This window comes from Asparagus officinalis, chromosome 8 (genome assembly GCF_001876935.1).
Source record: "Asparagus officinalis chromosome 8, Aspof.V1, whole genome shotgun sequence".
Taxonomy (NCBI): Eukaryota; Viridiplantae; Streptophyta; class Magnoliopsida; order Asparagales; family Asparagaceae; genus Asparagus; species Asparagus officinalis.
Window position 1 is genome coordinate 1,893,772 of NC_033801.1, and position 26,374 is coordinate 1,920,145.

At 38.6% G+C, this 26,374-nt stretch overlaps 3 protein-coding genes across 3 annotated transcripts in view; all 3 read left to right on the forward strand.

The window, feature by feature from the left end:
• Positions 1–1,811, forward strand: part of LOC109820347 (ABC transporter B family member 2-like) — a 31,079-nt gene extending 29,268 nt beyond the window's left edge. The window contains exon 18 of the mRNA XM_020386475.1: positions 1,701–1,811. The gene's annotated coding sequence lies outside the window, so the exon portion shown is untranslated. The remainder of the gene's footprint in view (positions 1–1,700) is intronic.
• On the forward strand, positions 1,097–2,549 carry LOC109819452 (transcription factor MYB39-like). The gene is made up of 3 exons (XM_020385189.1): positions 1,097–1,362; positions 1,701–2,402; positions 2,495–2,549. The coding sequence occupies exons 1-3, from the start codon at positions 1,097–1,099 to the stop codon at positions 2,547–2,549; spliced, it is 1,023 nt and encodes a 340-aa protein (XP_020240778.1).
• On the forward strand, positions 6,182–10,765 carry LOC109819453. Its single transcript, XM_020385190.1, has 6 exons — positions 6,182–6,698; positions 6,836–7,855; positions 7,976–8,172; positions 8,449–8,596; positions 9,512–9,643; positions 10,496–10,765. The coding sequence occupies exons 1-6, from the start codon at positions 6,423–6,425 to the stop codon at positions 10,763–10,765; spliced, it is 2,043 nt and encodes a 680-aa protein (XP_020240779.1). The 5' UTR covers positions 6,182–6,422.

Here is a 26,374-nt window from a genome sequence, read left to right on the forward strand (position 1 = left end):
TATATATGTTGTCCTCACTCAGCCACTTGTAAATATTAAATGCATGAAACCGTCTTCTTTAAAACAAAAGCAGTCCAAATGTAGCAAGCCACATAATCCCCGGTAAGAACTTGCATGACATGTTACTAAATAAATATCAATAAAAGTAATAAAGGATTTATCCATTCCTTAATGGCTTATGTTCTTATCCTGGGAACATCCCAGATGACTTTTTCTATTTTTTTTTGCCGATGACTGATTTTTTATGAAATAGTTGCAAATTAGTTAGAGCGCTGCCACTCTAGTAACTTGAAGAGCTACCTGCAAGGTAATTAAACAATGTAATATATGGCCCCCAAAACCCAAATCTTTATTAGGTAACATGATCAATGGAGCATATAATAACAAGAAAATACCTGTAAGCTAGAGCAGTGCTATTCTAACTATATAAGATAGACTATGCACGAGTCCTCCTTTTTATTTTTTATTTTTTTTAAAAATCAACTAATCCAATTTTAGCAAGCCACGTAACCTCCCTTAAAGCCCTAACATGCATATTATTAAATAAACATCTAGTCAGTCTTAATGTGGACAGCGCAATTTTTGCCCAGCTTAGAACTGCAAGGGGTCTGATCTCCTGTGGGCCCCACTGAGATGTCTGCTGCCCTAACCCAACCCTAAAATATATGCTCGCAGAAGACACAGGTGTCCCCCCCTTTAAGCTCCCATCAACAATTTTACGGTCCATACACGTGTCGGGGTGACCTACTCCCCTCTGCTACAATCACACGTGCCAACCGAGGCCTGGTAGATGCTCGTTATAATACACTACAACCCCTAACAGCGCGCAGCACATCAACAAAATGTATTTATATTGCATGCATGGGAAAATTTATTACATGTTACGTACGCCTTCTTTCATAAAATATGACATTGTGTGCTCACCATAGACACGTCTCCTATACTCTCCAACTCTCTATAAAACCCCCCCAGATAACTACCTTTCCATGCCAAATCAAACCCACAAACAATTTCCTCGATCTTCTAAACTTTCGATCGCTTGAGAGTTCGAGTTCTAGCTAGGGTTAGTGGTTGTTGATCGGTAAATTAATTAAGGATGGGGAGAACTCCGTGTTGCGAAGCCGATGCTAATGTGAAGAAAGGGCCATGGACGACCGAGGAAGACAAGAAATTGATGGATTATATAGAGGAGAGTGGGGCGGGGAGTTGGAGGCATCTGCCGAAGAGAGCTGGGCTTAATCGATGCGGAAAGAGCTGCAGGCTTCGGTGGACTAATTATCTTCGGCCTGACATCAGGAGAGGGAGGTTCTCTGAGGAGGAGGAGAGGCTCATCATCCACCTTCATTCGCTTCTCGGAAACAAGTAAATATTTAGCCTCTTTATTAATTCAATTTAGTTGATGGAAAAATGTTCTTCTCATAAGATATATAGACGTCTTTAGATTTTCTTAATTTGCATTAATTAACTTAAAATTTTATATTTATCTGTTTAACTTTCTTATATATATATGCAAAAGCTTTCTTGACGATTAATTGCTTGTAGTAAGTCATGAAAAATAGGTTTCATGTGCAAATTTTTACCAAATAAAGTAAAAAGATTGTAAATATATTATATCTTCTTTATTTTATAGATGATTGAAAGTATGCTTGAACGGTGATTAATTAATTAACCACCCCCTCTCTTTTTCTCCCTCATTTCAGGTGGTCAGCGATTGCTAACCAATTACCAGGAAGAACCGATAATGAGATCAAGAACTACTGGAACACGCACATCAGGAAGAAGCTCCTCATGATGGGGATCGATCCAGTGACTCACAGACCTAGAACAGATCTCAACCTTCTTGCAAACCTCCCGAATCTCATCGCAGCTGCAGCAAACCTCCAAACCAATTACACAGCAAACCCGTTGATGAACGCTCTTCAACTCCCAAAACTGCAACTCCTCCAAACCCTTATTCAAGCTGTAACCAATCCCCCTCCTCCAAACTTGGGCAGTACGGGTCTACCGCGTAATCTGAATCAAACGTCTTCGGGAGTCTCAAATTTGGGCATGCAACAAATGCCTAATGTCAATCTTCAAGCACTGTTGGGATCAGATGTTAACACTATCAATAGACATGAGTTTGTTGCACCGCTGAGATATGATTCTTGCAATTCTAGTGACTTCGGTCCTACTACTACTTCTAATACTGCTACTACTTCCTTTATGAGCACTCCAACCGCAAACTCTGCGCCTTCCTTGGTTTCTGCTTCACCAGAGAATTACACAGTTGATCAGGCGCCGGAGCTGGTTAACTGCGGTGATGTCTCAAGCAGCTCACCCATCTCAAAACCATTTGAGCAGTGGAGTGGACTAACCTTGGATGATCTGGACAGCGATCTTGGCTGGAAAGACATTTTAGAGTAAGTAAAGTAATTCAGTTTTACTCAACGTATATCTTTTTATGTTCTTTAATAATGTAAGAGATATTGATTAGAGTTGTTTGCTGTTGCAGCCAGCTTTCTTGGTCCAATCCATTAGAGCAGGAAATGGACATACTGAAGAATTGAAGGGGGGGCTGTTTGTTGATTTACAGATTTGTCTAGATTCATGAATTTGTTGTTACAGTGTGCATGTGAGTAGAAGCTACAGGAAAATATTTGCAATGTACAAAATCAAACTCAAATTAAGGTTCATATGTAAATTGATACTTATTGAGATGATAATACCATTTTTCTTTCGTTGTTTTATTATTTGAGTTTCTCTTTGTAATCTTGATGGCTACTTTGCTCATGATGAGATGAAAAATCTTTGTTAATTTATTGTTTCAATTATTAATTGGCTGATCATGGGAGTTGACCTATGAAGAAGCCAGCTATCAACTGCGCTTTTTTGACTTCTGAAGGCCCAATGTCCACAAATTCGTGATTGCACTTTGTATTTTTAAATGGAAATTGTTTAAATATTTAATGAATATATTAAGGTTTTTTATTTGCATGGAGGGCTTTAATTTTCAACTATCACGTCAGATACGTGACAGGTAATGAGGAAGATACAAGAAGGTGGTTAGATTTTGGTTACACTTATTTTTGAATTATATTTGTTATTGGTGATCGTTAGGTAGAAGCTATTCCTTTGTCTCAAAGTCATTAAATTAAACCCCTCTCCCTGCACAAAACCTCAAGGTTAATTAGTACTCTTCCCTATTTTACGAGCAGCTGGAATATGTATGCTGGCTACTATTGTGAAGTTTGCATTAGCATTTTTTTTTGGTAAATGAAAATTTTCACTAATTAACCAGTGAGCAATAAGCACATGCAGTACAAGTTTTTATGACTTCCTTTTTATGTATAAATTAAGTGATGTCTTGCAAAGTACAAATTGTTTGCATTAGCAATATTCTTCGAGCTTAATTATCAAATTACATTTATATATATGACTTCCTTTTCATGTATGAGGTGAATTAATGTCTTGCATTCTATCTCCATTAGCTAAATTGGGTTTGAGCCGAAGTGGAATAATTTGTTGACTGTATGTACCATGTGACCCATTTGATTTTCAATTGAGTTTTTGTGGAAAAAGCAAAAGATTGAGGTCAAATATTATCATAATTAATTAAGAGTTATGTTGTTGAATAAGTTTGTCATCAAGATTCTGATAGAATTGTCAAAGGCATTCATTTTGGATCACGTGCATGGCACTTGTTAGGTGCTCTGCTCTATCATAACTTTTTAACGTGTACTTGATGGCACTCTGTAGTCATAATATGGTAGTATTGTTTTCTTCTCTGCCCTTAATCCCCAACTTATTTCTACAAACAAGTACGTACTTTGCTGAATATAAGTAGTTAATACTAAGATAATATACTTTTCTCAGCAGCAATGAAATCTAAAGTCCCCCTCCGAGGTAGCAAAGTTTGAGAAGTAAGCATTTTTCAAATGCTTAACTGTCTAGTTTAACTAAGTATGACCACACCTATCCATCTTCAATTGGATATATAATTAAATTATATGTTTTGGGGATGTAACAAGTGAGGTCAGAGAGTGGGGGAATAATAAAATAGTTTCACATAACAAGTTATATTAATGCCTGTATTGGCCAAACAATTGAACGATCTTCATGAATTAATGATCCCAGGGCAAGAGTACTAGAACAACTTGTGTGTGGTGTATGTCTGTATATATACATATATAAAACTAAGGTGGATTGAAAAATTTGCCATCCAACTTTTTTATCCCAGGGTACCTTTGAGATACGTGCATTGATTTGGATCACATGCTAGCATAAATCTCAAAGCAAATTTAGTAGATAAAGAAGTTGGTGGACAAGCGTCTCTATCCATTTAAGTTTACATGAGCTTTACTTATATATATGTGTGTCTACACACACACATCCGTTTAAGATATGCAATAGATGCATGGGTATAAAATTAAGAATTGATGTGCACAATTATTTTCCTCTGCCATGTCAAGGGATTAGTGTTCATTTTGATCACTTGAAGACTCAATACACCTGCACAATCATCGGTAGGTTAAGTGGTCAAAATAAGATAGAAAATTTCCCAAACGACATCTAAACATAGTCAAAATAAATAAAATTTTATGTGATCACTTGAAATCTTAATTAATACCTGTCTTTACTTGATGCTTACCATTAGACATTAATTGGTAGGTCCGATTAGTACTTTAGTAGAGGAGAAGATATATACTACATTAACATAGATTTCAGAGCTATCTTCTTCAACACACACATGCACATAAACTATGTAAATTAAATAGATCAGAAAACTTAATCTTTAAAGCAATATGTAATTGGTTTCAGAATATTCAAATTCCTAGATATACAACTATTAAAACCAGAGACGTGTTGAATGGATTTGATCATTTACAATAAAACTATGATGATCAAAGCTAATACAAATTAATGTGCGTTATGCTAACTGGCCAAGACACAATGAACATAAATTATTATCATGTTGGTTGGTTACTTACTATTAAACAAGCGTTTTAGAGTAGAATACTATTATTAAGATGTTGGTTGAGGGGAGCTTAACCAATGAATGGAAAAAAACTGATCGTCATTGGACGAAGAAGAGGCCAAGTTCGTTCTCAGTGATGCAATATGAAGATCACAGTGACAGAGTTGATGATGATAACAAGATCTACTGAATCGAGCGATGATGGCTTGAGCCACGGATTAAAGATTATGACTTCTTAATCAAGTTGTTAATTAATTAATTAAGTTTCTTGAAGCTTGAAGGATAAATTGACTACAAGTGACATGTATGTAGATATTTCTTGATTGTAACCTTCATGTAGTGTACATATATACACGGGGGGAGAAAAATGTAGTAGTTGTACCTATACATAACAATTGATGATTAAGACATGATGATGATGATAATGCTGATGATTCAAATGGATAACAATAATTAATTTATTCGCTCAAATCTGGAAAATATCAAAATAGTGGGATCAATCGATGATTTCCTATGTACATATGAGAAAGAATTGTGACAGATCGAGATGTTTGAGCTCGATGTCAGTGAGCCTGTTTGCTTTTTATGAAAGGTAAAAATTTGAAATGGAGTATGTTCCATAATAGACTTTATACTTATAAGGGAGCAAGGCACATTAATAGCCCCTCCACGTACTGAAGAATATAAATAGCTATTGAGTATGAGAATCGAAGTAGCTAACAGTCCACAACAAGAGAATTTAATTACTTGGTAATTGTTGAAATAGTAATATGTTTAGGGGCTTATGTGTAAGTTGTAGGGGCCTATATAAGCCCATCTTATCTCATGAATAAGATTAGGGTTTTCATTCTCAATATGGTATCAGAGCCTCCACAAAAAACCTAACCCTAGCCGCCGTCCCCCCCCTCTTCTTCCCCGATCAGCTTCCAACCCCCCCTTGATCTCTGTCCGATCAGACCCCCCTCCCTTCCGCCTCCTGCAGAGCAGCCCCAAACCCACGACCAGAACTCCCCACGGCTCCAGACCCACCTGACCCCCACCCCCTCCTGTCCGCAAACCCCACGACCAGAACCCCAGACCACCCCGACCAGAACCCCACGACCAGAACCCCCTCCTCAACCCTAAACCCTACGACCAGAACCCCCCAGACCCGACCAGACCCCCCTGCTGCCACCTCCAAACCCTTTCCTAGCCGCTGCCACCTCAAGCCCCCCCTGCTGCGCTATGTCGGACCTAGAGTTTGGCATGGGTTCCCTTGACTCAGTCCTCGAACTGATGACAGGAAGAGTTTATATCTCACATCGATGAGATATATAACTGGTTTTGGTTCTTGTTTCCTCTGAGAAACGAGAATTTGTTTGAGATCCTACTCTTGTTGTGTGGCAGAGGTGCTGCCGAAATTTTTACTGCACACAACAAGAGTCGGAAGAGAAGGTGAACAGGTAGTGGGTCTGAAGCCTATTCGATGGAGGAGATCATCAAGAAGTTGAACCCCGCGGAGGTATCAACTTTGATGAAGCTAATGAAGTTGTCGGCTGGTGAGAGTGCGACAAAACCATCGAAGAAGTTGGAGCTTCCGACCATCGATCTGAAGCTTGATGGACCGAATACGTACCTGAGCTGGTCGCGACGGGTGAGATACATCCTTGCAGGGAGGAATCTGGAGGGTTATCTGACAGGAGAGGTGACAGAGCCGGAGGACTCGGAGAGAAGAGATGAGTGGAAGTCCACTCATATGTTGGTGTACATATGGCTTCTCAATTCATTGGTCCCGACGATCGCAGCCACAGTGGATGGCATTGAGAAGGTGAAGGACGTCTGGGAGAAGTTGAGGAGGACATATGACGGAGTCGTGAGTGGAAGTCCACTCATATGTTGGTGTACATATGGCTTCTCAATTCATTGGTCCCGACGATCGCAGCCACAGTGGATGGCATTGAGAAGGTGAAGGACGTCTGGGAGAAGTTGAGGAGGACATATGACGGAGTCGGGAATAACCTGAGGGTATTCCAGATTAAAGGGGAGGTCGACGCCACAGTCCAGGGAGAGAGGACTGTACAGGAATATGCTACAGAATTGGAGCGTCTGTGGCTGGATTATGATCATTTTTCCCCTCGGGCTAGCTGCAAGGACCCGGGGTGTAAAGAACGGGAGGCCTTTCTACAGGAGAGGACTATGGTGTTTCTCAAGGGATTGACATCAGAGTTCGCTCAGCGAATCGCATTGCTACTAGCTCAGCCGAAGATTCCCACACTTGAGGAGGCTGTCTCTGCTATGATCCAGGAGGAGACTCGCATTCGGCTGCAGGCAGGGACAGGTGGACTTCCTGTGGTGAAGTCAGCAATGGCAGCCTCTAGCAACACTGGATCTAGGGGAGAGACTCGACAGTGCTACAACTGCGGCACGGTGGGTCATCTAAGGCATGCTTGCACCAAGCCACCCAAGGAAGGAGATTCGGGTGGACGTGTACAGTTCGGAGGTCGTGGTCGTGGCCGTGGGGGTCGACGAGGTGAAAGAGGAGCAGGGAATCGGGCGAATATGATGGTAGCAGAGGAAGGTGAAGCAACTGAGATGGTCTTTACTGAGGAGGACCATATGCTCCTGGAGATTCTTCGAAGGAAGCAGAGAGTGGCAGGAGATGGAGACAGAAGAAGTGGAACTGAGGAGACATCCAAAGGCAACTCTGCTACTTATGCTCATCCGATCAAATGTACGGATGACATACATGCTCTTGCTTCTATGTCTCCCGACAGATCATCAGAGTGGATAGTCGACTCCGGTGCATCTCGCCATGTGACAGGTAATGCTAGTGAGTTCTCATCAGCAGATAGCATCCAAACAGCTGATGGTACATTTCAGCCTGTGGTTGGTAAGGGTACTGTTAATTGTACAGGTTCTGTAACTCTGTCCAATGTTTTGCATGCTCCTTCCTTTCCAGTAAATCTTTTGTCCATTAGTGCTATTATCCTCCAACTAAAATGTATCGTTTCTTTTGATATTCCCAAGGTGATCTTCCAGGAGAAAGGGACAGGACGGAGACTTGGGACTGGCACGTGGAGTAATGGACTGTGGTACTTGGATCGTGAGGGACTGGACTCAGCTTTGGTGTCAATGGTAGAGAAAGCAGGAGTAGGATCTGAAATGAGTGCCGAGAGTGAATTGATGCTTCATCACCAGCGCTTGGGACACTCATCCTTTGGTACTTTAAGTAGATTGTATCCATCTTTATTTGAGAAAGCAAATAAAGAGAAACTTGTGTGTGATGCATGTAAGTTGGGAAAGCTTACTAGAAGCTCTTATGTTAGTTCTGATCATAGGAGTTCTCATGCATTTGATCTGATACATTCAGATGTTTGGGGGCCTTGTTCCACAAGTTCTATGAACGGATACAAGTATTTTGTTACATTCATTGATTGCTTCTCTCGCGTTACTTGGTTATACCTGATGAAGAATAAGAGTGAAGTGTTTGGCTGCTTTCAAAACTTTCATAGGAATGTTCAGACCCAATATGGAGCAGTGGTGAAGGTATTGAGATCTGATAATGGGACAGAGTACACCAACAAAGTGTTTGGAGAATACTTGTCATCTCATGGAATACAACACCAGACTACGTGTCCATACACACCAGCTCAGAATGGGGTAGCAGAAAGGAAGAACAGACATCTCTTAGAGGTTGCTAGAAGTATGATGATCTCCATGAATGTCCCAGAAACATTGTGGGGGCAAGCAGTGTTGACTGCAGCGGCGCTGATCAACAGAATGCCCTCGAGAGTACTGGATTGGAAGTCTCCGTGTGAGACATTGAAAGGAGATAATGGTGGGATTCTTCCACTGAAGGTATTTGGCTGTGTGTGTTTTGTGAAGGATAACAGACCATCCGTCGGGAAGCTTGCCCCTAGAGCGGTGAAGTGTATTTTTGTGGGATATTCTGCTACTCAAAAGGGATATGTTTGCTGGAGCCCGGTGGAGAAAAGGCTGTTCGTAAGCATGGATGTGTACTTTCGTGAATTTGAGCCATATTACACACAGAAGGTACCCTCATCCGTTGGTGACTCGCCCAATACTGGAAGTATGAGGCGAGAAGGGGAGAATGGTGAGAGGCAGATGAATAATGTAGAGAATAATATAGAGAAATCGATTTCTCTAACGATTCCTTGGGAAGGAGAATTGGTTGAGGAGGAGCAGGAGAATAAAGAAGAAGAAGATAAGGAGACAAGAGGTGTTAGGCCCACGGCTCAGGGGGAGCTACTTACCTATAGTAGGAAGGGGAAGCAACTTGCGGAAACAGTACCTACAGTGCCACTAGTGCCAAGTCCCTTATCAACGCCTGTCCCGACTCCTGAGACACCTACACCACCATCAGATTCCTTCCAAGGTGATATCAATCCTCCCCTTACTCCTCCCACACCAGTATCAGTACGGAGGACTACTCGCAGCAATGCGGGACATCCTCCCGATAGATATGGTTGGGATCTTGCCCAATTTATATCATATTCTAATATCCACCCATTCATTGCATCATTGGATTCTGTTACTGTACCTAACAATTGGCAGGTTGCTAAGAAGGATCCAAAGTGGAAAGCAGCTATGCATGAGGAGCTAGGAGCTCTTGAGAAAAACCGCACTTGGGAGCTAGTAAAATTACCAGAAGGGAAGAGAGCAGTTGGGTGCAAGTGGGTCTTCACTGTGAAGCAGAATCCAGATGGACAAGTTGAGCGCTACAAGGCTCGTCTGGTGGCAAAAGGGTATAGTCAGACATATGGCATCGATTATGATGAGACTTTTGCACCGGTGGCGAAGATGAGCACTGTTCGGACCTTAATCTCTCTGGCAATAAATGGTGGATGGAAGTTACACCAACTAGATGTGAAGAATGCATTTCTTCATGGAGATCTAGTGGAGGAGGTATACATGGAGATACCACCAGGATTTGGTACAGATCAGACAGTGGGTGTTCTTTCGACGGAGTGAAGGTCACATCACCATGCTTGCAGTATATGTGGATGATATGATTATTACTGGGAATGATGAGAAGGAGATTGCCCAACTCAAAGTAAGACTGGGTAAGGAATTCGAGGTGAAAGATCTTGGCTTGCTTCGATACTTTCTTGGAATAGAGATAGCTCGAGGAGCGGAGGGAATCGTCCTATCCCAGAGAAAGTATGCACTGGATCTTCTTAAGGAGACAGGAATGTTAGGTTGCAAACCTGCAACTACACCGATCGACCAGAAGTTCAAACTAGGTGCTGAGGCCGGAGAACCAGTTGATCGTGACAGATACCAGAGGCTGGGGGGAAGATTGATCTATTTGAGTCACACGCGTCCTGATATCTCTTTTGCAGTGAGCGTGGTGAGTCGCTACATGCACGATCCGAGGAAGGGTCATATGGACGCTGTGTACCGCTGGTAGGCAGGTTGATCTATCTGTATCACACACGTCCCGATATCTTTTTTGCAGTGAGCGTGGTGAGTCGCTACATGCACGATCCGAGGAAGGGTCATATGGACGCTGTGTACCAGATTCTGAGATATTTAAAGAGTGCCCCCGGGAAGGGACTGATATTCAGGAAGAATGGACATGTGAACATCGAGGGTTATTGCGACTCTGATTGGGCTAGCTGTGCTGATGACAGGAGATCCACCTCAGGATATTGTATCTTTGTAGGAGGTAACTTGGTCTCGTGGAAGAGCAAGAAGCAATCGGTGGTAGCGAGATCAACAGCTGAAGCAGAGTATAGAGCCATGGCCTTAGGAGTTACAGAGTTGTTGTGGTTAAAGAGTATGTTGGTGGAGCTGAAGCTGGATTAAGGAGCCAAGATGAAGCTGTGGTGTGATAACAAGTCAGCCATCAGTATCGCCAACAACCCAGTGCAGCATGATAGAACCAAACACATCGAGATCGATAGGTTCTTCATCAAAGAGAAGTTGGACAATGGACTACTGGAGTTAAGTCATGTTCCAACTAAGGATCAGGCAGCAGATTGTCTGACTAAGGGGCTTAGCTCAGTAGATATGATTAGAGGATGTGACAAGATGGGCTTAGTGGATATCTTTCGCCCATCTTGAGGAGGAGTGTTGAAATAGTAATATGTTTAGGGGCTTATGTGTAAGTTGTAGGGGCCTATATAAGCCCATCTTATCTCATGAATAAGATTAGGGTTTTCATTCTCAATAGTAATTCTTCCGATTACTTTTGAATATTAGAGTGACTAGTTTCAAAATAAGTTAAGAATTGAGGGACCTAATAGCAACATTCGAGGGACTTGTTGGGTATGGCTCCCCCGTGCGTGCACGTTAATGTTTATGAAACTATAATCACTGCGTATTGATTTACAGTCCAACTACTTTTTTTTTGTCATGTATGTATTAGAAGACGTTAATATAAGTTGCACATACTGGTGATACGTGCACTGATCATACATACAGAAAGTGTAATTATGTGATTTTATAATATATATTAACTAATTATATAACGACTCTCAGGCTATGACTAGCTCGTTTCTTCAACCTATTTAGACAATACTTTAATAGAATCTTTAATTCCTAATCTAGCTAGTTTGCCTGTTAGTAAAGAAAATTGTTGTTTTCACTAGTTGAGATGGGACAGAATTTGAAATGTAAAAAGATCTTAGTACAAAGGAATTCAAATATACATAGAAATTAAATAGTCAAGAGCCAAATGCCTTTTTACGCAATGGACAAATTAAAAGCATCATGCACGCCTGATATAGATAAATACATAGAAATTAAATGTCACATTCATGAATCCCATTGTCTTATTCAGAGAGACACAGCAGCTGAAACCAAAGGAATTGAGCTCAAATTGATCAAAATGCAGCCTAGGCTGGTGCAATTACAAGTGGTAAAAAGCTACATAAATTTCAAGGGAACTTCTCTTCCTCACTTTTGTCTTTTGCCATTGTTTGGATAAGAAAAACCCTTGTCGTGCTACAAGAAAAACCATGATATTTAGTAGGTGACACATGAACCAATAAAAAAATAAGCAAAGATTACCTGTTCACAAGGAATAAGATTGTGCTTCAACCTAAAGTTTCATGTCATTGCATCATAATCCACAAACAATGATATTGGTACAAATATGCAAAGCATCAAAAGTCCAGTTATATATAAGTAGCATTCTTGTTCTCTGTAATATATATATGATGCGATTATAGGAAATGCTCTACCCAACACAATTTTCGATATATTTAGTCTCCATAACCTCCTTTGTTTCATCATCTTCAAAAATTTTCTCTAAACACTCTCTTAACCGTTTCTCCTATGCATGAACTATAAACTCGATTTTGAAAATTTTATTCGTTTCGTCCCAATAGCAAGTAATCACATATCCATTAATATTTGTAATTTTCGAAAAGTATAACAAAACAATTAAAAGAAGAATAAGACGTACACTATTGATCAGAAAGAACTGAATGCTTCTCTTCTTAATTAATTAATTAATGTTTTATAAATCAACAAAACTTTCCCTTTATTTTATTCTTGAGGCTTTCCTTCCCCCAGATAGACATCAAACTTTAGCAATTTTTGTTTTGCTAGTAAACTAAAGATTAGTTAGTTAACTCCATACCAGAACTTGTGCTCTTTCAGAAGAAATTTGCTTTGCGTAGAACTCTCACTTGTTGTGGGCTCCATGGGGTGACTCAGTTTGTGGTTGCCCTAACTCTAACCCTAGTAGATTTGCGCTGAAAATAAAGGACAGGTGTCATATTATGAATGCTCTTACGTACTTTGTGGTCAACCTTCAGAGGCCAACCAAACCTAAAGTCCTCTGGCATGGGCTAATAATAGACTACTACCGTGTAACAAATTTTTATAGGAGAGAGTTAAAATCTTCACATGGCCAAATTCATAGAATATAATAAAATTATGATGTGATTATGAGAAATGTTTTCAACCCAACACAAATTTCCCATATAATTAGACCCGGCCCCTTAACCTCCTTTAATTTATTTACCACCTTCAAAAAATTTCTCTAAGGACCCTCTAAAAATTTTCTCATACAACCTAGAGTTTGTGCAATTTGCATATTTTAGCATTCTTTTATAGGAATTGAAGATTTTAATTTGAAACGATAATTTCGTAATCCAATATTCATGGTAAAGCTTGATAATACATTGTGGAATTAGCTATTTGATTTAATGGAAATTCTACGGTACAGTGTACATACACGTACATGACTTTAGTTCATCACGAGCAGATATCTTATAGGATTTCATGCATATAGAGTATATGACAGTTTCCAATCTTAGGATTCATGAATAGATATCTATAGGATTTCATGATGATTATACAGCGAGAAGGTTTCCAATCTTAGACTCTAGATACATCCCTTTGACAAAGTATCTGCCATCATGTATGTTCAATGTATCTGACAAGGATTTTAGCTATAAACTGAGATGGAGAGACGATAGACTACTGTGAGAAACAATATTTTTGGATTCCTTTATTTTATGTTTTTGTGATTTTTGAGTTTGCAAAATGTTTCATCGATCAAGGACCAAAGGGTTTGGTGCTGGGTGCTTCAGAATGCTAGGTGAGAAATGGGCTACTCTACATTTGAAGCTCAGAATTTGATCTCAGGCTTTAAGTACGGTGTCAATCCACAATTGATGTTGGAGTTGTGATGCCTGCAGATTGGACTGTGCAGGCTGACCCCTTGAAAATTATATATTAAGTAGAAGTGTAGATCTGTAATTCTACATATATATATAGCATGTAATCCTTGTTTCTACCTATATATATGAGCGCTCTCTCCAGTAATTGTAGCTGAGAAAGAAAGAAACACTAGTGCGGCCGTGGGCGTAGGCAAATTGCCAAACCATGTAAAAATATCTGTCTTCTGTAATTGCTTATTTATCTTTCTCTTATTTTCTCACTCACTTGTGGGAGTTTCGATTCCTAACAACTAACCAATATTTTACCCCTGTAAAGTGTAAAAATGTAATTAGCTTGGTGTTCTAATCATTTAACATCGAGGACCTTACATATCGTAGACAATGATCAAGATATGTTCAGGCATCCAGGTGCTTTTTGTAGTAAATTTATCTCATTCTCAATGATTTATTGACTTTTGAATAAAGGAGCTAATTAAAGCATCCAAAAAGGTGCAAATTTTAATTTGAAATAATGGTAAAGGGTGCCTTAATTAATGCGGATTTGGTTAATTCTTCTGTATCATTGTAATTGACCATTTGGGTTTCTTGTGCACGAGAGGGTCTTCAGCTATCATCTCTTACAATTATGAGAACAAATACAGAACACTATCCTTTATTTTTATTATAACCAATTTGCACTCTCAATTAGATGTGTAAACAAAAGTCATAATACTGGTAAATATTTAGGTGAGAGCTGTTACTTTTCCTGAAAGCCTCTGACTGCAATCTCGGTACATATCCATTTCCAATTGTGTTGAGAGAAGAGCATCATGTACACCTGACGCCGATCAAGAATGTCATTTATCCTTCATTGCCTCGTGTTAAGAGAGACGCCAATTTTGGACCAAAGGGTTTGAATAATTAATACAGCAAAAAAGTTCATGCCAACTACTTTTACTGAAGGTTGAATAATTCCGTCATCATTACATCAGTGCATTTACAAGAGGAACATAAAGCTACAAAAATTTCAAGAAAACTTCTCTTCTTCACCTTGTCCTTTGCCATTGTCCTACAAGAGATACCATGGTATTTAGTAGGTGAGTCATGCATGAACCAATAACAAACAATCAAAGGTTTATATATACCTACTCACAAGGAATAAACCTATGCTTCAACATAAAGTTTGGTGCCATTGTATCATGTGCATATATATACAATTTATTGGAACAAACGTGCAGAGAACTTTGTAACTAGATCAAAAGTTTGTGTGTCCTATAGCTTCAGTTGACGACATTGACCAACGTTCAAATGCCACCATTGAATATCTGAACATAGTAACAGTATTCTTAGCACGAGGGAAAAAAAATTTCACCAGCGCTGTCAACCATAATAGATATGAACTTTAATTGCATTTTCAGATAAACTTGTGATACTTTTCACTGATATTCTACTGATTGACTGTATCATATGGGCAATATGGGAACATTGTTAGGGAATTTTAGCCTTTTGCGTACTACGATCTCTGCAACTAGCTAGCAAGCCAACCCACAATCAATAAGATAGAAAACAACCGCAATCAAGAAGAAAGAACACCGAGATTTACGTGGTTCGGTCGACCAATTTTAACCTACAAGTTTTGGCTATTTTGAGGCATTTTGAGGCATCTTGAGCTATATAACCCACGGTTATTGGACATCTTGAGGCATTTTGAGCCCTTAGTAAATAATTTAGCATGAGGGTTCAAACTTCTGAGTTTTATGAGCAACAACTTGTGATTTTTTTTTCTATTTTTAGTCGTTTCGGGCTATTAGCAAATAATTTTACAGAGGCTAAAATTCTCAATTTTAAAAGCTATAACCTAGGATTTTTTGCTATTTTTAGGTGTTTTGACAAGTTGGACAATAATTCCACAAAGATTAAAATTTACAACTTCATGAGCTATAACCCATGATTTGTTGCCCTTTTTTTCATTTCTATCGGTTGGGAAATAATTTCACTCAGCCTAAAATTCACAATTTTATGAGCTATAACACATATTTTTTAGTCGTTTCAACTTGTAAGTAAATAATTTTATAGAGAATAAAATTCATAATTTTATGAGCTATAACACATGATAATTAGGCATCACTAGTCATTTCAAATCATGGTAAATAATTTCATGAAATCCAAACTATATGATTTCATGAGCTATAACTGTAGGCGTCAAAAATTACCCTATAGTTCCCCAAACATAGTTCAAGACAACGAGAAGACGATAAACGTTATTATCCGAGTCAAGGGAATTCACCCAACACCAGTAAGCATACGAAGTGGATCAGTAAAATGTGTAAGTCAGCGAAACGATGAACCGTACGCGAAACAAGCGAACTGGAGGGGTCACAAATCGCCAAAAAATCAAAAAAATGAACGAAAACACACCCGGAGGCTTGCGTAGGCGCGAGCCACCAAATGGTGGCTCGCATGCGAGCCACCAAATGGTGGCTCGCACAGTCCCGAGCCACCACGACTCTTTTTGACTCTCAAGACTCTCAAAACATGGATTTCGATGATCTTTAAGGATTCTTTCGTCCCAGGACCGCCCCAACTATTTTGAGGTTATTCCTAAACGCATTTAAGCAGTTATTAACTGTAGATAACGTTTAAACATCAGTTTTTATCCAAAAACATGTCTCCAAAAGCCTATAAATAGAAGCCTAGGGTCTTCTTTCAAGAGGATCTGAAGTTGAGAAGGCGAGGTGCTGTCAAATTGTCCAGCTAACCACGAATTTCAGAGGAGAATCATCAAATCTTGGCGAATACTTTCATAAAGAAAGCCCTTCGAAAGGTTTGTGATTCTTTCCCCTTCTTTTCTCCGGATTAAACTTGGTTTTAATCTCGAGAAGATCCACAATCTCGCTTGGTCGTGATTGTCGCTTCCGTAATTATTTACTTTGTGAAACAAGAGCGTAGTTATACTGTCAATCGGGTTTGATCTGCGGTGGTCCACAGACTAACGCGTCCCCGGCACAGGTAAAGATCTCACGCAAAGCAGCAGGAGATAAACTACTGCTGCGTTTTGTTTGATAAAGTTGTAATCTTTATTTTTCATTGTAAGAAGATCTTATAAAAAGATCAACTTTTCTTTCAGTTTGAACTTGTAATCGATAAACGATATAACAGGTTTGAAAGCAATGAAAAAAGCAACTTTTGACACAAACAATAACCCTTTGTTTTTAGCCATTTTTAGTGTATTTGACTATGGGCAAGTAATTTCGATGACGTTAAAATTCATAATTTCATGATCTATAACCAATGTTTTTTGGCAATTTTTTTGATTTGACCCATTGTCAAATAATTTTACGAAGGAAAATTTCATATGCCATAACCAATGATTTTTGGACATTTTAATTATTTTGGCCCATCAGCAAATAATTTAGCAAAGTTTAAAATTCATAATTTTTTTGAGCTTAACCTATGATTGTAACCATTTTTAGTCATTATAATCCTTACACATATAAATTTGTGGAGGCTAAAATTCACGATTTCAGGGCTATAATCCATGATTTTTTACCATTTTTTTATTATTTCGGCATGTTAACAAATAGTTTTATGTAGGTCAAAATTCTCAATTTCATGAACTGTTACCCATAATTTTTGGTTATTTTAAAACATTTCAACCCATTAGCAAATAAATTTGTTGAGGCCAACTATCACGATTTCATGAGCTATAAATCACGATTTCTTGCCATTTTTAATCGTACAGACTATTTTTTGCAAATAATTCTGTGGAGACCAAAATCCATGATTTTGTGAACTATAACTCATGATTTTTCTCCATTTTTAGTAGTTTTGGTCTATGGGCCAATAATTTTGCTAATGCCAAAATTTCTAATTTCATGAGCTACTCATGATTTTTGGCCATTTGTAGCCTTTTTGGTTCATTGGCAAATAATTTCATGGAGGTACAAATTAAAACTTTTATGAGCTATAACTCATGATTTTTGGCATATTTAATCACTTAGACCAAATAAAAATTAATTTTGTGAATGTCAAAATTCATAATTTTATGAGCTATAACCAATGATTTTGTATAATATTTAGTAGTTTCGACCCATTGGTAAATGACTTCATGGAGGCCAAAATTTACGATTTTAAGAGCTATAACCAAATATTTTTGACCATTTTTTCATTTCAACCCACTAGCAAATATTTTCATAGAGATAAAAATTCATAATTTAATCAGCATTAATCTATGATTTTTTGATATTTTTAGTTGTTTCGATCCATTGAAAAATAATTTTGTGCAGAATAAAATTCATGATTTTATGAGATATATATAACCGATGATTTTAATCATCTTTAGTTGTTTTGACCCAATGGAAAATAATTTTGTGGAGCCTAGAATTCACAATTTCTAAGATATAACCCTTGATTTTTTTAGTCATTTTTTATCCTTTTGACTCGTTGGCAAATAATTTCATGGAGGGAAAGACTTATGATTTTATGAGCTGTAACCCCTGATTTTGACCATTTTCAGTCATTTTGACAAATTGGTAAATAATTATGCGGAGCCAAAATTCATGACTTCATAAGCTATAACCTCGATTATTAAACATTTTTAATCACTTTGAACCATTGGTAAATAATTTTGTGGAGTCCAACCTTTATTATTTCAAGATCCAAAAAAAAATCATGATTTTTGACCATTTTTAATCATTTTGACCAATTAGCAAATAATTCTGTGAAGATCAAATTTTACAATTTTGTGAGTTGTAACCAATATTTTTTAGCCATTTTTAGCTGTTATGACTTATCAGTAATTAATTTCGTGGAAGCCAAGATTCATTATTTCATGAGCTATAAGCCATGATTTTTTGCACTTTTAGTCATTTTGATCCATGTGTAAATAATTTCTTAGAGACAAAAATTCACAACTTCTTGAGCTATAACTCACTGTTCTAACCAATTATAGTCATTATGACAGTTGGTAAAATAAATTTATAGAGGCTAAAATTCACGATTACATGAGCTATAACTTATGATTTTTTGTTGTTTTTAGTTATTTTCACCTATCGGCAAACAATTTCATGGAAACCAAAATTCATGATTTCATGAGCTATGACCAATGATTTTTGGCTATTTTTTATTGTTTCAACCAATCTTTGAATAAATTTGGGAAAATCAAATTTCATAATGTCGTGAGCTATAACACAATGATTCCAGCCTTCTATAGTCGTTTCCACCCATTGGTGAATAATTTCATGGAGACCAAAATTTAATATTTCCTAAGCTAAAAACACATTATTTTTTTGACTTTTGAAGTTATTTTGACTCGTTGGTAAATATTTTCATGAAGGTCAAAACATATGATTTCATGAGCTATAACCCACGAATATTGGACATTTTTAGACATTTGAACCTTTGATAAATAATTTTGTAGAGTCCAAAATTCAAGACTTAATGATCTAAAATCTAATATTATTGAACATTTTTTAGTCATTTTGAACCATTGGTAATTAATTTTGCGGATTCTAAACATCACAATTTCTTGAGCTTAATAACCAAATTTTTTTCTATATTTAATCATTTCAACTAATTGGCAAATATTTCTATGGAGACAAAAATTCATAATTTCTTGAGTTATAATCAATGTTTTTTAGCCATTTCCAGTCATTTCGACCCATTGGCAAGTATATTTGAGAAGCTAAAATTCAAGATTTCATGAGCTGTAAGCCACGATTATTTATCATTTTTAGTCATTTGAATCCATTGGCAAATAGTTTCATGGAGATAAAATTCATGATTTTATTATCTCTAACCTTGATTTTTGGCCTTTTTTCTTTTGACCCTTTGGCAAATAATTCCTTGGACACTAAAATGCATGATTTCATGAAATTTAACCCATGATTTTGGCTATTTTCAATCATTTCAACCAGAATTTTGTGGAAACTAGAATTCACGATTATGAGCTATAATCACCCATTTTGGAGATTTTTTATTATTCAGCCATTTGTGGAAACCAAAATTCATGATTTCGTAAGCCATAACTAATTATTTGCTGACTCAGTTGCCCGTCCATACTTTACCACCGTCATCCTGTGTTCGGCTGAATCCTATGTTCGGCTGAAGTGACCAATCTACCCTTATACACTCGGTATAAATACATGTACTATTCAAACTTTACAGAGGATCGAATTAGATCTTATATTTTTCGGATACTTTTTCTGAACTCGATTGGATCTATCTGATTTGGAAATCTGATTTTTAAGCAAATATATTGCACACACACAAGAACACACATAGTTCTTCATTTTCCCCCACTCAAGTTCATTAACTGACTTGACCGTCGGAGGAACCACAGGCGATCCAAGCCCCATCCTCTCACAAATTCCTACATGTGCAGGCTTTTCAGCAACTCAACTTAAGAACCAGACATAAAGCCAGGAAAGAAAACAGTCCCTTATCAATATTGAACAACCACATCCAACAATGGATACAACTGACTGTCTGATCACTAAGCCATCAACACTATTTTTTGCCAGTTTCAGTTATTTTGACCCATAGGCAAATAGTTTTGTGGTTGCTAAAATTCATAATTTTGTAAACTATAACCTTACATTTTTGCCATTTTTAGTCCTTTCGACCAGATGACAAATAAATTCATGGGGGCAAAATTTATAATTTTGTAAGCTATAACCCCCGATTTTTGGCTTCAGTCATTCCGACAAATTTTCAAATAATTTTGTAAAGGCAAAAGTTCATGTTTTTATGTGTTATGACCCATGATTTTTAGCAATTTTTAGTCATTTCAACCCATTGCCAAATAATGTTGCGGAGGCTAACTATCACGATTTCATGAGCAATGAACTATGATTTTTTGCCATTTTAAGTCATTTTAACCATTGGCAAATACTTTTATTTAATCCAAAATTCACAATTTTTTGAGCTATAGCCCATGTTTTTTGCCATTTTTAGCCATTTCAATCCACTGGCAAATAACTTTCATGAATGCAAAAAAGTTCACAGTTTCATGAGCTTTAATCCATGATTTTTTTTCTATTGATAGTTGTTTTGACCCATTGGCAAGTAATTTTGCAGATGCCATAATTAACAATCTCATGAGCTATAACCCATGATATTTTTCCATTACTAGTCACATCAACCCAATGACAAATAATTTTGCGAATACCAAAATTCACTGTTTAATGAGCTATAACTAACAATTTTTGACAATTTTTAGTCTCATTGACCCATTGGTTAATAATTTTGTAAAGATAAAAATTCACAATTTCATGAGCTATAACTCAATATTTTTTTAGCCATTTTTAGATGTTTCGTCCCGTTAGCAAATAATTTCACAAAGGCTAGAGTTCAAGTTTCTATGAGCTATAACCCTTGATTTTTTGTCATTCTTAGTCATTTCAATCCATTAGCAAATGATTTTACGAAAGCTGAAACTCATGATTTCACAAACCGTAACCTCTGACTTTTTTGCCATTTTCAGTCATTCAACGCCATTAGCAAATAATTTTATGGAGGCTAAAGTTCACGATTTTATTAACTATAACCCATTATTATTAAATATTTTTAGTAAATTTGAACAATTGGTAAATAATTTTATGGAGTCCAAACTTTACGATTTTATGAGCAACGACCCATGATTTTCGACCATTTTAAGTCATTTTGACCCATTGATAAATAATTTTATGAAGGCCAAAATTCACAATTTCATAAGTAAAACCCACAATTATTGGTCATTTTAAGTTATTTTTACCCGTTGGCAAATAATTTCACTTGAGTCCAAAATTCATGATTTCATGAACATAAACCCTTTATCTTTGGCCATTTTTAGTCATTTCAAACTATTAACAAATAATTTTGTAAAGCTTAAAATTCATGAATTCATGAGCTATAACCCATGGTTATTAGACATTTTTAGTTGTTATGAACCAATTGGTAAATAATTTTGAAGAGTCTAAACTACATGATTTCATAAACTATAACACTTTTTGGGCCATGCTTATTTCTTCAATCTATTAGCAAGTAATTTTGCTAAGGCCAAAGTTTATTATTACATAAGCTGTAATCCATAATTTTTGGCCATTTTTTATTTTGACCAATTGGGCAATATTTCTGCATAGACAAAAAATCACGATTTTGTGCCACATAACAACATGATTTTGGCCATTTTTAGTCATTTTGACTCATTAGCAAAAAATTTGTGGAACCCAAATTCACAATTTTATGAGTTATAACATATGACTTTTGAAAATTTGTAGTCATTTCGACTCGTCGGTAAATTAATTTGTAGGGGGGAAAAAGTTATGATTTAATAACCTATAACCCACGATCTTTTCCCATTTGTAATCGTTTCGACCCATTGACGAGTATTTCCGCAGAGGCCAAAATTAAAGATCACATAAACTAACTAATGATTTTTTGTCATTACTAGCCACATCAATCCAATGGAAAATAACTTCGCAAATGCCAAAATTCACAATCTAATGGGCTATAACCAACAATTTTTGGTAATTTTTAGTTATTTCGACCCGTTGGCAAATAACTTTATAGAGGCTTAAATTCATAATTTCATTAGCAAAAACCCACCATTTTAAGCCATTTTTAGTCATTTCAAACCATTAGCAAATAATTTTGTGGAGACCAAAAATCATGAATTAATAAGCTATAACCCATGATTATTAGATATTTTTAGTCGTTTCGAATCATTGGTAAATAATTTCACAGAGTCTAAACTTCACGATTTCATAAATTATAACCCACCATTTTTGGCCATTTTTTTAACCCATTAGCAAGTAATTTCGCCAAGGTCGAAGTTTATGATTTCATAAGCTATAACCTATAATTTTTGTCTATTTTTTATTTCGATCCATTAGCCAATATTTCTTCATAAACAAAAATTCATGATCTTGTAGGCCATAGCCGATGATTTTGGCCATTTTTAGTCGTTTCGACCCATTGGCAAATAATTCTACGGATACCAAAATTCACAATTTGATGATCTATAACCCATGACTTTTGAAAACTTTTAATCATTTTGACTCATTGATAAATAAATTTGCAGGGGCAAAAAATTCACGATTTCACGAGCTATATAGCTCACAATCTTTTGCCATTATTAGTCATTTCGACTCATTGACAAGTAGAAAGGCCATAATTAACGATCTAAATTGTTAGTCTAAGTGTGTAGACCCAAAGCTGCAATCGAAAAGACGAAGAAAACAGTCAGAAGACTGTGCGGTCGACCGCAGTGGCAGAGCCGGTCGACCGCGTGCACTGCAGGAAACTGAGAAGTTTCTGTCGCTCTGGCCGGTCGACCGGCGTGGCCGCTGCGGTCGACCGCAAATGTGCACAGGACCCTGTAAACAGATTTTTCTCTGGCCGGTCGACCGGCCTTGGCACGGCTGTCGACCGCGAATCGTCCAGACAGTTTCCTGATCTGTTTAGGAATCTGTTTCAACCAGGATTCTATATATACCCCAAACGATTTTAGGGTTTAGAGGACATAAAAAAAGGAGTTTTTTGGCTGCTAAGAGAGAGAGAATCTCAGAGAGATTTACCCCTTGTTTGAGAGCTTGTATTTTCTTCTTCAATTAATAGAAAGATTGTGTGGTGTGGCTCCCGAGGACGTAGGCACGTTGCCGAACCTCGTTAAATCTCTGTGTTCATCTCCTTTACTGTTTTTTTGCAAGTTAGATCTTTATTTGTGGTTTTATTCCTACTTTCCTACTTTCAACACAAGGTCCGGAAGGGCAAGGGTTCGATTGATTGTTTCGAATCCCCAACAACTGGTATCAGAGCTTCGTTCAGCAATTTGTGTGAAAGCCATGGCAGAGGAAAGCAAATCAAAGATTGAGAAGTTCGACGGATCGGATTTCGCCTACTGGAAGTTGCAGATGGAGGACTATCTGTACCAGAAGGACTTGTATCGCCCGCTTCTGGGCAAGGAAAAGGGAAAGAAGACGACGGAGTCAGATGGTGATTGGGAGGTACTGGATAGGAAGGCTCTAGGGCAAATCCAATTGTCGCTCGTCAAATCAGTAGCCCACAATATTCTGAAGGAGAAGACGACGGTGGGGCTTATGGAAGCGCTCGCGAAGATGTACGAGCAACCGTCGGCAGCAAACAAGGTGCATCTAGTCAAAACTCTTTTCAACCTCAAGATGGCAGAAGGACGGTCCTTCACGATGCACCTCAGCGAGTTCAACACGATTGTTGATCAACTTATCTCCGTGGACATCACGTTCGATGACGAAGTGCAGGCCCTTCTACTACTATCGCAGTTGCCGGATAGTTGGGCAGGTTGTGTGACGGCAATCAGCAATTCGGCGGGGAAAGAGAAGTTGAAGCTGAATGAGGTTGTTAGCATGATTCTATCCGAGGAGGTTAGAAGGAAATCGTCCGAACTCGAAGGTTAGGTCTATCAAAGGGAAGTGTTGAAACTGCGGCCAGGAGGGTCATATGTCTTCGGTCTGTAAAGCACCAAAGAAGGATGCGGGTGAGCAGGAGGCTCATATCGTGCAGGATGCCTTGATCCTTGCTATGGATAGCGATTCTGATTCTTGGCTCATCGACTCAGGAGCCTCTTTCCACGCCACTGCTAATAGGAGACTACTTCAGAACTATGTAGTAGGGGACTTTGGTAAAGTATACTTGGGGGATAATGAACCTTGCAATATTGTTGGAAAGGGCGATGTTCAGCGCCACTGCTAATAGGAGACTACTTCAGAACTATGTAGCAGGGGACTTTGGTAAAGTATACTTGGGGATAATGAACCTTGCAATATTGTTGGAAAGGGCGATGTTCAGATACAGATGAAGGGCTCCAAGTGGAACTTGAAGAACGTGAGACACGTGCCGAAGCTGAAGAGGAATCTTGTTTCGGTGGGACAACTTGGAGCAGAAGGCTACGTTTCGACATTCACCGGGGATTCGTGGAGAATCTCCAACGGTACGATGATTGTTGCCCGAGGCAATAAAACGGGAACTCTCTACCTCACTTCACATGCGAGTGACACCCTCGCAATTGCAGCTGGCAAGGAGAGTACAGATCTGTGGCACAATAGGCTGGGGCACATGAGCGAGAAAGGGATGAAAATTCTACATTCACAAGGAAAGCTAACCGGGATCGACACCGTGGAAGTCGGGGTTTGTGAAGACTGCATCTTTGGGAAGCAGAAGAGGGTTAGTTTCCAGAAGGGTGGAAGGCCACCTAAGGCTCAGAAGCTAGAGTTGATTCATACAGATGTATGGGGCCCAGCCAGTGTGTCTTCTTTTGGCGGTTCGAGATACTACGTCACCTTCATCGACGATCACTCGAGGAAGGTGTGGGTTTACTTCATGAAGCACAAGTCAGAGGTGTTCGAGATCTTCAAGAAGTGGAAGGCCATGGTCGAGAACGAGACAGATCTGAAGGTGAAGTGCTTGAGATCAGATAATGGTGGAGAATACGAGCTGGAGGAGTTCAAGAGGTTCTGTGCTACGAATGGGATTCGCTTAGAGAGGACTACTCCAGGGACGCCGCAGCAGAACGGCATTGCAGAGAGGATGAACAGGACCTTGACAGAGCGTGCGCGGAGCATGCGATTACATGCAGGTCTGCCTAAGACATTTTGGGCGGATGCGGTGCATACGGCAGCCTACCTGATTAATCACGGGCCATCAGTTCCATTAGATTTTGGGATTCCAGAGGAGGTTTGGAGTGGAAAGAAGATAAATCTCTCACACTTGCGGGTATTTGGTTGCGTGGCTTATGTTCATATCAGTGACCATGTCAGGGACAAGCTAGAAGCTAAGTCACAGAAGTGCACATTCATTGGATACGGCATTGATGAGTTCGGGTATCGCCTTTGGGATGAGAAGAACAGGAAGATCATCAGGAGCCGGGATGTGATATTCAATGAGGAGGTGATGTACAAGGACAGGGACAATGCCAAGGATAGCCAAAGCAGTGGGAGCAGCACTACGGATACAGGTGGATCCGAGTACATGGATTTGGAGGAACTTCCAGATGGGGGCGACGATGTCAGTTCTGACCGTAGAACGAAGGAGACTACAGGTGCAGAAACTACTACCCAGGGCATGGAGCCTAGGAGGTCATCTAGGGTACCCAAACCAAATCCCAAATACCTCTCGTCACTTGATTATCTACTCTTAACAGATAGCGGAGAGCCGGAGTGTTATGAAGAGGCAGTGCAAGTGAGTGAATCTCAGCAGTGGGAGCATGCGATGCAGGAGGAGATGGATTCTCTACTCACTAATGAGACATGGGAGTTAGCCCAGCTACCTGCGCAGAAGAAAGCCTTGCACAACAAATGGGTCTACCGGGTCAAGCAGGAGAGTGATGGAAGCAAGAGATTCAAGGCCAGATTAGTAGTGAAAGGGTTTCAACAGCGGGAAGGAGTGGACTACACGGAGATATTTTCCCCTGTTGTGAAACTCACAACCATCAGAGTGGTGTTGAGTTTGGTAGCTGCAGAAGACCTCTTCCTTGAGCAGTTAGATGTGAAGACTGCCTTTCTTCATGGTGACTTGGATGAAGAAATCTACATGAAGCAGCCTGTTGGCTTCATTGAAGAAGGAAAGGAAGAGATGGTGTGCAAGCTCAAGAAGAGCTTATATGGTTTGAAACAGGCTCCGAGACAGTGGTATAAGAAGTTTGATAACTTCATGCAGAACAATGGCTACAGAAGATGCAATTCGGATCATTGCTGTTATTTCAAAAGGTTCGAGTCCAGCTTCATTATTTTGTTATTATATGTTGATGACATGTTGGTAGCAGGACCGTGTTTAGAAGAGATAAACA